The sequence below is a fragment of the Bombina bombina genome, chromosome 9, assembly GCF_027579735.1.
Source record: "Bombina bombina isolate aBomBom1 chromosome 9, aBomBom1.pri, whole genome shotgun sequence".
In the NCBI taxonomy this organism is placed as follows: Eukaryota; Metazoa; Chordata; class Amphibia; order Anura; family Bombinatoridae; genus Bombina; species Bombina bombina.
In genome coordinates this window covers 200,075,679-200,089,056 of record NC_069507.1, presented here as the reverse complement: position 1 = coordinate 200,089,056, position 13,378 = coordinate 200,075,679, and the positions used below count along the sequence as shown (strand labels likewise).

At 39.4% G+C, this 13,378-nt stretch overlaps 1 protein-coding gene across 1 annotated transcript in view; it reads left to right on the top strand.

The window, feature by feature from the left end:
- Positions 1 to 13,378, top strand: part of EXOSC1 (exosome component 1) — a 70,928-nt gene that overhangs the window by 44,337 nt on the left and 13,213 nt on the right. Inside the window, exons 6-7 of the mRNA XM_053692974.1 lie at positions 3,907 to 3,940; positions 6,825 to 6,875. Coding sequence (XP_053548949.1) covers positions 3,907 to 3,940; positions 6,825 to 6,875 — 85 coding nt within the window. The remainder of the gene's footprint in view (positions 1 to 3,906; positions 3,941 to 6,824; positions 6,876 to 13,378) is intronic.

Below are 13,378 nucleotides of genomic sequence, written 5' to 3'. Positions count from 1 at the left end.
TTACATACACACATTTATACACACACTCATACAAATTTATACACTCTCATACACACACATTTATACACACACAATCATACATATGTATACACACACTCATACATATTTATACACTCTCATGCACACCCATGTATGCACACACATTTACACACACTTATACACTCTCATAACACACACATTTACATTTATACTCATACATATTTACACACACACTCACTCATACATATTTATACACTCTCATACACACACGTATGCACACACATTTACACACACACACACATTTATACACTCTCATAACACACACATCTACATTTATACACACATATTTACACACACTCACTCATACATATTTACACACACTCACTCATACATATTTACACACACTCACTCATACATATTTATACACTCTCATACACACATTTACACACACACACACACACACATTTATACACTCTCATAACACACACATTTACATTTACACACACATATTAACACACACATTTATATACACACACACACATTTATACACACATATATTTACACACACACTTATACATATATTTATACACTCTCATACACACACATATACAGAACACACATTTAGAAAAGGGCACTAGGACCATTGTATGTTCCTGGATCCGTCATTTCTGTGAGCTCAGCTGCATGCCGATATAAATAACTTGACCCCAGACAGTTTGTTAGATTGTTGAATGGTGTTTTGTGCCTGAACTGCTTCAGTGATTAAAGTTGAAGCACTAAGAGCAGCTTTAACTTTACTATGTGCTGTGTTTTGTTTTCATTTAGATTAGGGAGCTCCTGACTACAACTTGTACTGGGCCACCCTCCTCAAATGTGCACTGTCAGCCCTAGCGGCTCCCTGCGCAATATTTCACACAGGCTTTTGTGTATTGTAATTAACCCCCTACTGCCTCCACTGCATTTAACATTATAATCCCCAGACCTCCATTATACAAATATTAAGTGAATTCACAGTAAAACCCTGGGAAACAGCCTGGTTTTACTGTGAAGTCTTACCGGTAAGATGAAATCATCAGTGACCGGCTCCCAGCACAGTAGAGCACATGGCTATTGACTTTTTGAGCGTGTGTACTATGCTCTCCTCTGAGCCACCGCTAGTAACATCATGGTAAATGGTCACCCTCCCCCCCCAGCCCAGAGATATGCTCACTTAGCACCGTTATCCACCTTATCTCTGCACTGAAGATTGAGACAGAGTAGTATAGTTGCCACGGCATCGGCAGACAGGCAGTCACTATGCTAAGCAGCAGTGCACACAGCGCTTGAGGATCCTGCGATCACGTGCCAAAGTACTAACTTGAGCCACATGCAGCAGCAAGTAAAGTTATCACGTGATGATGTAGGACCCAATAGAAAGGTTTTTTTTTTTTAAATATAACTTCTGTGCAGCACCGAGTGGCCCAGGGACAATGCGAAACTGAAGGGTGTACAGTTGGGAAGTACTGGAATGAGTACTGAAACCTCAGCGCCACCAACTATAGCCAGAAACAGGGGAGTCACTAGGGGTTGGTGTCACCCCTCCCCAGGGTGTCACCTGGTGAGGTCCGCACCCCCCTAGTGACGCCACTGCCCCTATCCTTTCTCAGTCTGCAAAGGTGTGACTCATGAGCGTAAGACATTCTTATGAGCAATGCACCTTTTTCATTACTACATTCTTACCTTATAATTATGTGATGTTAAACCAAGAGCAAAAGAAACAAATGTATTCTAAAAATGTAGCTTTTTTTCTGCAGCTAATCTGCAATGCAATTTTCATTTGCTGCAATATATTATAAAACTTAAAAAATTGCTTTATTTTCCAAATGATCATCACAGTGCAATTAAGCTGGTGCCTTAGTGTAACTGCCTAATTTAAAATTGAATTTCAAAGTGACCTGCAGAAAAATTTCCACTAAAAAAATCTCATCAGACTAAGTGAAGAAAAGTTCTGCCTCTGGGCTACTGCAGCTCTCTTTTTATACAGAGGTACTGGGTAATCGGCATTCCCTCTCTTTGTCCCTTTGTGTCATCTACGACCCTCACTATGTTTTTCTTGTAATATAATTTTTTTTTCCAAGTGGGCTCACTGATTATGAAGGCATTTTAAAGGGACATAAAACCCAAAGATTTTCTTTCATGATTCAGATAGAGAAAATAATTTTCCAGTTTACTTCTATAATCTAATTTGCTTCATTCTCTTTGTATGCTTTGTTGAAGAAGCAGCAATACATTACTGGGAACCAGTTAACACATTTGGTGAGCCAATAACAGGAAGCATATATGTGCAGCCACCAATCAGAAGCCCCTGAGCCTACCTAGGTATCATTTTCAGCAAATGATACCAAGGAGCAAAATAACTTGGATAATAGAAGTAAATTGGAGAGTTGTTTAAAAAATCACTAGCTCAATCTGGATGATAAAAGAAAAAAAATTGGGTTTCATATCCCTTTAATGGCGCTGTAGGTTACAATAATTTTGTCAAACCCCTGTATACTAAACACCTGGGAAATGGGCAATATTTCTTTATTAAGGGAACAGTAAACACTTTGAGAAGGTAATATAAAATGATAAATTGTATATATAAAAAAATACATGTTATTCTCAGACTAATTTTTTTTTTTTGACTGGATCATTCTAGCTAGCATTTATTTAGTGTTTAATGCCCCCTTAATAAGGTGTTGGACCAACTTTTGCCTTTAATGCACCTTCTTGCAATAGATTAATACAACTTTTAAATGGTCTTCAGTGAGATATTGTACCATTTATCTATCAGAACATCTGCCAGTTGCTTCAGAGATGTTGGAGGAGAGAATCTACTTCTCACTTTGCTCTCCAAAACAGCCCACAATGGTTCAATGATATTCAAGCCAGGTGATTGAGCTGGCCAGGGTAGATGTTTTGTATTTCATCTCAATGCTCCTCAAACCAAGACTGCACTGTTCTTGCTGTGTGTATCAGTGCATTGTCATCTTAAAAAATGGCATTGTTGTAGGGAAATAACAGTAGGGACCATAGGATGCACCTGATCACCTAGAATGTCCATGACCTTACTGGCAGTAACTCCACCATTTAGGGTTATGATGTACCAGAAAAAAACCAAGATATGTCTAAATCATCACAGATCCACCCCCATATTTGACAGTTGTAACCAGACAGCCTGAGTTGTATGCTTCCTTGGGGGTTCTCCATACATAAACCCGACCTGCTGATGGGAATTATGACTCAATGGACCACTTTTCCAGTCTTCAGCTTTCCTGGTTTTACGATCATGGCACTATCTTTTTCGAATCTTAATATTGTCTGTGATTAATTGTTTAGCAATTACAGCTCTTCCATTGATATTTGGTTTTGTGAAGTTTTCTGCATACTCTCTTGGGAAAAACAGCGTCTTCAAGTTGGATATAGATTTCTGCTGCCAGTTTTGCTGTGGTAGTTCTATGCTGTTTGGACATAATCCTTGTCCGTCTTTGACGACTCCTATCATTCCGATTTGTTTTTTCACCCACTATTTCTCTTGCCACGCTTTGTTTATACAGTCATAATAGTGGAAGCTATTACTCTTAAAGCAGCAAACAATTTGGCTGTTATGGTTACACATGCTTCTGCTAAATGGGTAGGTGTTTGACACGTCACTCATTACACGACCACTTATTCTAACCACTGCTGAAAACAACTTGTACTACACTGGTATAGAGCCTAGGGAATATAGCCAAACAAAACATATATCTTTTTTTTTCACTGTAGCCTACACAAATAATATTAACCCTTATAGTAATGGGGGTCATGTTATTTTGTCTAACCCCTGTATCTTCACAATGTATTCCCTGTTTATCCAGATTATAAAACCAGCATTTAAAATGCAATATTTCTATATTTCTCTTTTTGTAGAAAAGAAGACATTCGTGCTACTGAAAAAGATAAGGTAATTGTTAGTGACCTGAATGTAAAGCTTTTATTGTGTTCTTTTGTAGTAACTTTAATATTGTAAACCTATATACCATAAGAGGAACTTTTTTGTATATACCAAATTGGCGAAATGTATCTTGTACAAAGGATCTAGAAGGCCCAGCCTGTTAGTTCAAGATAAAGGTGATTTTTCTTTTATTAGTTCTGCCCAATCCGGATGTCTGACCTGGTTTAGAAGTCTCTTGGTATTTAGAAATTTGATGGATTTCGAAAATAGTTCTTGGTCCTCGTGGTCTTTTTAGACATGTCCTTGCAAAGTTCCTTTTTAATCTTATTGGGTGAATCTTCAAATTTAAAAGGAAATTAAACATTTTGAAATTGTAATTTAAAATCTTTAATTATATGTAGAAAAAAACTTTGCAATATACTTTTATTATTCTAGCCTTTTTCCTGTAAGTTAAAGGGATATTAAACCCAATTTTGTTTTTCATGATTCAGAGCATGCAGTTTAAAGTAACTTTCTAATTTACTCCTATTATCAATTTTTATACATTCTCTTGGTATCTTTATTTGAAAAAGTAGCAATGTAAGCTAAGGAGCAGGCTCATTTTTGGTTTAGCACCCTGGCTAGCGTTCGCTGATTGGGGGCTACATTTAGCCACCAATCTACATTTAGCCACCAATCAGCAAGTGCAACACAGGTACTGAACCAAAAATGGGCCACTCTTAAGCTTACATTCCTGCTTTTAAAATAGATACCAAGTGAACAGAAAAAAATATATAACAGGAGTAAATTAGAAGGTTGCTTAAAGGGACACTGAACCCAAATGTTTTCTTTAGTGATTCATATAGAGCATGCAATTTTAAGCAACTTTCTAATTTACTCCTATTATCAATTTTTCTTCGTTCTTTTGCTATCTTTATTTAAAAAAGAAAGTCCAGACCCTGGACAGCACTTGTTTATTGGTGGATGAATTTATCCACCAATCAGCAAGAACAACCCAGGTTGTTCGCCAAAAAGGGGCCGTCATCTAAACTTACATTCTTGCTTTTCAAATAAAGATACCAAGAGAATGAAGAACATTTGCTAATAGGAGTAAATTAGAAAGTTGTTTTAAAATTGCATGCTCTATCTGAATCACAAACGAAAAAATTTGGGTTTAGTGTCCCTTTTAATTCTGAAAATTGTGGGCTTACCTGTTCCTGTTGTGGAAGTGCATACACCAGACTTTACACTGCTAGGTTCTACACAGTCATTGGTAATCAACTATAGTGTCCCATTTAGAACTGTCCCTCATTGGCAGATAACGAATCCTAAGTTACAACATGACGGGTCGCATAATGCTTTATGGGAACTAAAACTTTACTCTGTTTTTTAATATTTAAACATCTAGTATAATTTTAAAAAACTACATCTGTGCATTAAAGTTATGGTAAATTCTTGCATTTTTTAAACGGTAGCATTTAACAGTGCTACAAATAAAGGGGACTTTCAGTCATGAAGTATAAAATACTTCAAGCTGAAAGTTCCTTCATTTGTCTTCAGCATATGCCGCGCTAAGTGCCTCGGGACGCTCACGGCATAACGTTTTTTTTTTGTCAATTAGGTGATCTTGGCCAATAGACTGCTAGCTTATACGGCTTAATGCCAACTGGGCCGCACGGCTATTGGCTAACTGTTGGAAATGTCACCTCATTGATAAAATAGCGTTCTGCCATGGGTGGCCTGAGGCCTGACGTAAAGACCCCTTTATATGTAGCACTGTTAAATACTAGCATTTCAAAAACACTAGGATTTACCATTACTTTAATCTAATTTTCCAACTCCGTATAGTATAGTGCTCATACAGTAGTTCTAACTACTCATTAATTGAGAAACAAATAAAATCAAGTACAGTATCGCATAAATCTCTTTTATAATACAAGATAGTCAGAATAATTCACTTACCGTTTCAAGTCCGTTGCGCTCTGGTATGCTCGAACACCTATAAAATCCTTCATAATGTAAATAGGCACTCACTAATTTCGCTGGTGGCCCAGCATCCAGAAGCAATATCCCAACAGCTGTTCGGGATCAACTCCCTTAATGCAACTGATGTCACCCGCTACTATTGGATGAAAAGGAGAGCCCTATGGTAAAGTCCAAGTAACAATATTACCAGATAAGATTCAGACAGGCTCTATCCTTTTCTTTAAAACCACATTTTATTGAAGTCCAGTTAAATTCAGCAGCATGGTATAAAACAAGTTAATTAGAAGAGCAGTCTCGTTACTCCCTGGGCCAACTGATGCTTCACGGAAGAGAGCAGTAATAAGAGACATTTGATAATAAAGACCATTTAGGTTACCATATAATTGTCCCATGTCTCCTGTATAAGTAGACAACAAATAAATATGAAACTTATTTGTGTTAAACATAGGGTGTGTAATGTTCATAAGGTTTTTTGTTTTTTGTTTTTTTTAAGTTTCATAGATTTTTATTGAGAAATGATGCATTTAAAGTTACAAACACCTTTTCCTTCCTCAGAGGAAAAAGAAAATGACATCAGTAATGTAATGAGATAAATGATATAGCATCGAACCTTGCTTGAGAAAAGAAAACATAACATTAATAAACAGCTCCAGCTCTTCTTAAAAAAAATATGACAATGAGGGTAATTTTGGTAAAGTCGGGAATGTGTCATGGTTTAATTTTATTTATTTTTAACAACAAACACACCCAATTTTCTTATGGTTTACTCTCAAAGCACTTTTTTTTTTTTTTAGAGGCATCTGCTTCCTTTTAATACATTTTCTAAAAAATAAATTTCCATTTAAATATAATAAAATGTTGGGTTTGTTTATACTTTGTATAGATGTCTTGATAAACCAATAATAGGTTTCAACTTTATTTCTTGCAGGTGGAGGTATACAAAAGTTTTCGTCCAGGAGATATTGTTGTTGCAAAAGTTGTATCCTTTCAAATATAAAATTGAAAAGTCTTGAAGATTTGATCATCTGTATTTTCCAATATGATCTGTCCCTCTGTTATTATTCAGATTATATAGTTATGCGCCCTACACTGTTAAGCAGATATATTATCACTTTGACTGATTGACAGTAGGTGATAAATAATCTTTTGCAAACCTTGTATACGTAAGAGCATCACTCTTGTTCTATACACATTTTCAGTATTTGCACTTGCGTTTATATGAAGCAGAATTCATTGTTCATGCAATGAAAGCAAGTTGTCCAGGGCCTACAAAGTATTCGCAAATCACAACTGTTTGAGTGATGGTATAAAATTCTTAAAGGAACATGCAAGTCAAAACAAAACTTTTATTATTCATTTGTAAAGCATAAAATAAACATTAAACAATAACTTTTCAATGTACTACTTCTAATAATAATAATTGGATACTTGTATAGCGCACAACCTCAAACTTAATCGACTTGCGGCACTGATAGCAAGTATTATTATTATTATTATTACTTCTACATTTACCCCTTTTTCTTGGTGTCTTGTTGAAACTTAGGTTCTTTCTTTGAGAGCATACTTAGGTAGGCTCAGGAGTGTGCATGTATTTCTGAGCGCTATATGGCAGCAGTGTTTACAACAAAGCCTGTAATAGTGTTCTGCATAAGGTGTTGAAGGCACGTACATTTTCTAAGCCTATCTCCGTATACTCTCATGGAAAGGAACTAAGTTTCAAAAAAGGAGAGAATGAGGTCACTTTCAAAGTTTTTTTAATTTTGAATGCCATGTGCCAATACTGTAGAATGCAGTGTTAGTTTTTTCCCAAACATCACAGGGCCCAAACAATTCTGTGTTTGACTCCATCTCTTCACAGAAGCATCTTTTTCAAAGCGAGCATTCATGTTTAGTTAGCACTGGGTTCTTCTATACTACTCTGCCACAATTTCTCTTGTAAGGTGTATCCAGTCCACGGATCATCCATTACTTGTGGGATATTCTCCTTCCCAACAGGAAGCTGCAAGAGGATCACCCACAGCAGAGCTGTCTATATAGCTCCTCCTCTAACTGCCACTACCAGTCATTCTCTTGCAGCTCTCGACAAGATAGGAAGTAGCTAGAGATGTGGTGTTTTTATTTAGTTTATCTTCAATCAAAAGTTTGTTATTTTCAAATGGTACCGGAGTTGTACTATTTTAGCCTCAGGCAGAAAGTAGAAGAAGAGTCTGCCTGTGGTCTTTGATGATCTTAGCAGGTTGTAACTAAGATCCATTGCTGTTCTCACACATAACTGAAGAGAGAGGTAACTTCAGCTGGGAGAATGGCGTGCAGGGTCTCCTGCTATGAGGTATGTGCAGTTTAAATTTTTCTAGAGAAATGAATATGCTAGAAAATGCTGTTAATACCGGATTTATTTAAGGTAAGCCTGATTACAGTGATTTAATAACGACTAGTATCATGCTTGCTGTAAAAGGTAATATTCTTATTACTTTCTCACATTACTGAAACATAAAACGTTTGCTGGAAGTGTTTAAACGTTTTTTTATACATATTGGTGATAAAACTTTATTGGGGCCCAGTTTTTTCCACATGGCTGGCTAGATTTTGCCTAGGGATAGTTTTGTTAGGCCCTCTCACTGTGAATACAGGTTGGGAGGGGCCTATTTTTGCGCCTAAATGCGCATTAGATTTTGCAGCTTGAGACATCCAGTTTCCCTGAAGGAGTCCCCTGAACACTTAGGACCTCTAAAGGGTTTTTGTGCCTTTCAAAGTCGTTATATGGGCAGGTAGGGCCACAGCAGAGCTGTGGCAGTTTGTTGTGACTGTTAAAAAACGTTTATCGTTTTTTTGATCCGGTTTTGAAACTAAGGGGTTAATCATCCATTTGCAAGTGGGTGCAATGCTCTGTTAGTCTATTATACACACTGTAAAAATTCGTAAGATTTACTGTTTATCACTGTTTTTCAATTTCTGACAAAATTTGTTTCTCTTAAAGGCACAGTACCGTTTTTATTTTTTGCTTGTTTACATTTATCAAAGGGTTTTCCAAGCTTGCTGGTCTCATTGCTAGTCTGTTTAAACATGTCTGACATAGAGGAAACTCCTTGTTCATTATGTTTAGAAGCCATTGTGGAACCCCCTCTTAGAATGTGTACCAAATGTACTGATTTTACTTTGTTATAAAGATCATATTCTGTCTTTAAAAAATTTATCAGCAGAGGAAACTGACAAGGGGGAAGTTATGCCGACTAACTCGCCTCACGTGTCAGAACCTATGACTCCTGCTCAAGAGGCGCCAAGTACATCTAGCGCGCCCATGGCGTTTACTTTACAAGACATGGCGGCAGTTATGGATCATACCCTTACAGCGGTATTGTCCAAACTACCAGGGTTACAAGGAAAGCGAGACAGCTCTGGGGCTAGAAAAAATACAGAGCACTCTGACACTTTAGTAGCTATGTCTGATATCCCCTCACAATATAAAGAAGCTGAGGCAGGAGAGCTTCTTTCTGTGGGTGATTTTTCTAACTCAGGGAAGATGCTTCAAACTGATTCTGATATGTCAACATTTAAATTTAAGCTTGAACACCTCCGCGTGTTGCTCAGGGAGGTTTTAGCTACTCTGGATGACTGTGACACCATTATAGTGCCAGAGAAATTGTGTAGATTGGATAAATATTATGCAGTACCTGTTTACACTGATGGTTTTTCCAATACCTAAAAGGTTTTCAGAAATTATTACTAAGGAATGGGATAGACCAGGTGTACCGTTCTCTCCCCCTCCTATTTTTAAGAAAATGTTTCCAATAGATGTGCTACACGGGACTTATGGCAAATGGTCCCTAAGGTGGAGGGAGCAGTTTCTACCCTAGCTAAGCGTACAACTATCCCCGTCGAGGACAGTTGTGCTTTCCTACATCCAATGGATAAAAAGTTAGAGGGTTATCTTAAGAAAATGTTTATTCAACAAGGTTTTATTCTCCAGCCTCTTGCATGCATTGCCCCGGTCACTACTGCTGCGGCCTTCTGGTTTGAGTCTCTGGAAGAGGCCTTACAGGTAGAAACTCCATTGGATTATATACTTGACAAGCTTAAAGCACTTAAGCTAGCTAATTCATTTGTTTCTGACGCCTTGTTCATTTAACTAAACTAACGGCTAAGAACTCTGGTTTTGCTATTCAGGCGCGTAGGGCACTATGGCTTAAATCCTGGTCAGCTGACGTTACATCAAAGTCCAAGCTTCTCAATATTCCCTTCAAGGGGCAGACCCTATTCGAGCCTGGACTGAAGGAGATCATTTCTGATATTTCTGGAGGAAAAGGTCATGCCCTTCCTCAGGATAGGTCTAACCAATTAAGGACCAAACAAACTAATTTTCGTGCCTTTCGAAACTTTAAGACGAGCGTGGCATCATCTTCCTCTAATACAAAACAAGAGGGAAATTTTGCCCAGTCCAAGCCGGTCTGGAGACCTAACCAGGCTTGGAACAAAGGTAAACAGGCCAAGAAACCTGCTACTGCCTCTAAGACAGCATGAAAGATTGGCCCCCGATCCGGTAACGGATCTAGTAGGGGGCAGACTTTCTCTCTTCGCCCAGGATGTCCAGGATCCCTGGGCGTTGGAAATCGTGTCCCAGGGATATCTTCTGGACTTCAAAGCTTCTTCCCGAAAAGGAAGATTTTACCTTTCATAATTATCTGCAGACCAGATAAAGAGAGAGGCATTCTTACATTGTGTTCAAGACCTCCTAGTTATGGGAGTGATCCACCCAGTTCCAAAGGAGGAACAGGGGCAAGGATTCTATTCAAATCTGTTTGTGGTTCCCAAGAAAGAGGGAACCTTCAGACCAATCTTAGATCTCAAGATCCTAAACAAATTTTTCAGGGTCCCATCTTTCAAGATGGAGACTATTCAAACCATCCTACCTATGATCCAGGAGGGTCAATACATGACTACCGTGGACTTAAAGGATGCTTATCTTCACATTACGATACACAAAGATCATCATCGGTTTCTCAGGTTTGCCTTCCTAGACAGGCATTACCAGTTTGTGGCTCTTCCCTTTGGGTTAGCTACGGCACCAAGAATCATTACGAAGGTTCTGGGGTAACTTCTGGCGGTCCTAAGGCCACGGGGCATAGCAGTAGCCCCTTACTTAGACGACATTCTGATACAGGCGTCGAATTTCCAAATTGCCAAGTCCCATACGGACATTGTTCTGGCATTCCTGAGGTCTCATGGGTGGAAAGGGAACGAAAAGAAGAGTTCTCTATCCCCTCACAAGAGTTTCCTTCCTGGGAACTCTGATAGATTCTGTAGAAATGAGGATTTACCTGACAGAGGCCAGGTTGTCAAAACTTCTAAATTCCTGCCGTGTTCTTTATTCTACTTCTCGCCCTTCGGTGGCTCAGTGTATGGAAGTAATCGGCTTAATGGTAGCGGCAATGGACATAGTGCCGTTTGCCCGCCTACATCTCAGACCGCTGCAACTATGCATGCTCAGTCAGTGGAATGTGGATTAAACAGATTTGTCCCCTCTACTAAATCTGGATCAAGAGACCAGGGATTCTCTTCTCTGGTGGCTATTTCGAGTCCATCTGTCCAAAGGTATGACCTTTCGCAGGCCAGATTGAACAATAGTAACAACAGATGCTAGGCTGGGGGGCAGTCTGGAACTCTCTGAAGGCTCAGGGGTCATGGACTCAGGAGGAGGCTCTCTTTCCGATAAACATTCTGGAACTAAGAGCTTTATTCAATGCTCTTCAGGCTTGGCCTCAGCTAGCGGCAGTGAGGTTCATCAGATTTCAGTCGGACAACATCGCGACTGTAGCTTACATCAACCATCAAGGGGGAACAAGGAGTTCCCTAGCGATGTTGGAGGTTTCAAAGATAATTCGTTGGGCAGAGATTCACTCTTACCACCTATCAGCTATCCATATCCCAGGAGTAGAGAACTGGGAGGCGGATTTTCTAAGTCGACTGACTTTTCATCCGGGGGAGTGGGAGCTCCATCCGGAGGTGTTTGCACAGTTGATTCAACGTTGGGGCAAACCAGAACTGGATCTCATGGCGTCTCGCCAGAACGCAAAGCTTCCTTGTTACGGATCCAGGTCCAGGGATCCCAAGGCAGCGCTGATAGATGCTCTAGCAGCGCCTTGGTCCTTCAACCTGGCTTATGTGTTTCCACCGTTTCCTCTGCTCCCTCGTCTGATTGCCAAGGTCAAGCAGGAGAGAGCATCAGTGATTTTGATAGCACCTGCGTGGCCACGCAGGACTTGGTATGCAGATCTGGTGGACATGTCATCCTTTCCACCATGGACTCTGCCTCTGAGACGGGACCTACTACTTCAGGGTCCTTTCAACCATCCAAATCTAATTTCTCTGCGGCTGACTGCTTGGAGATTGAACGCTTGATTTTATCAAAGCGTGGTTTCTCTGAGTCGGTCATTGATACGTTAATACAGGCACGAAAGCCTGTCACCAGGAAAATCTATCATAAGATATGGTGTAAATATCTTCATTGGTGTGAATCCAAGGGTTACTCATGGAGTAAGGTCAGGATTCCTAGGATATTATCTTTTCTCTTACTTGGTGTATTCAGTCCACGGATTCATCCTTACTTGTGGGATATTCTCAATCCCTACAGGAAGTGGCAAAGAGAGCACACAGCAAAGCTGTCCATATAGCTCCCCTCAGGCTCCGCCCCCCCCGTCATTCTCTTTGCCGCTCTAACAAGTAGCATCTCCACGGGAGGGTAAAGAGTATGTGGTGTTAGATTTGTAGTTTTTATTTCTTCAATCAACCGTTTGTTATTTTAAAATAGTGCCGGTTTGTACTATTTACTCTGAGGCAAAAAGTGATGAAGATTTCTGCTGAGAGGAAAAAGATTTTAGCATGTTGTAACTAAAATCCATTGCTGTTCCCACACAGGACTGTTGAGTACAGGAGAACTTCAGTTGGGGGGAACAGTTTGCAGGCTTATACTGCTTAAGGTATGTTCAGTCATTTTTTCTAACAAGACCTGGTAGTGCTAGAAGACTGACAGAAATCCCATGAGGTAAGGTAAGCCATTTTCTGAGACACAGTATAGAATGATGGCTTCAGTTAAGGGCTTTAATACTGACAGACACTGTGATGGGCTAAATCGATTACTTTATTAGGGTAATCTTATGTTTTAGACGTTGGAAACACTTTTTGGGGACTTTTTTATGCCTCGCATTTTGTAAGACAGACATCTGACTCAGAAAGGCCCCATAACTCTGGAGTGATGAAGGAGGAGGCCTCATTTTCGCGCCTCAATTGCGCAGTTAATTTGCAACACAGCTCCATGCAGCCTCATGTGCAGAGCCTTTAGAGTACAGGAGGACTTCAGGGAGGCTTAATTTACACCTGCAATTAACCCTAAAGGAAGGTAAAGCCACAGCAAAGACTGTGGCATCGTACTGTAGTGGGTTAAACCGGGTGTTTACTTCATTTTGCTCCGGTTTGGGCATTAAGTGG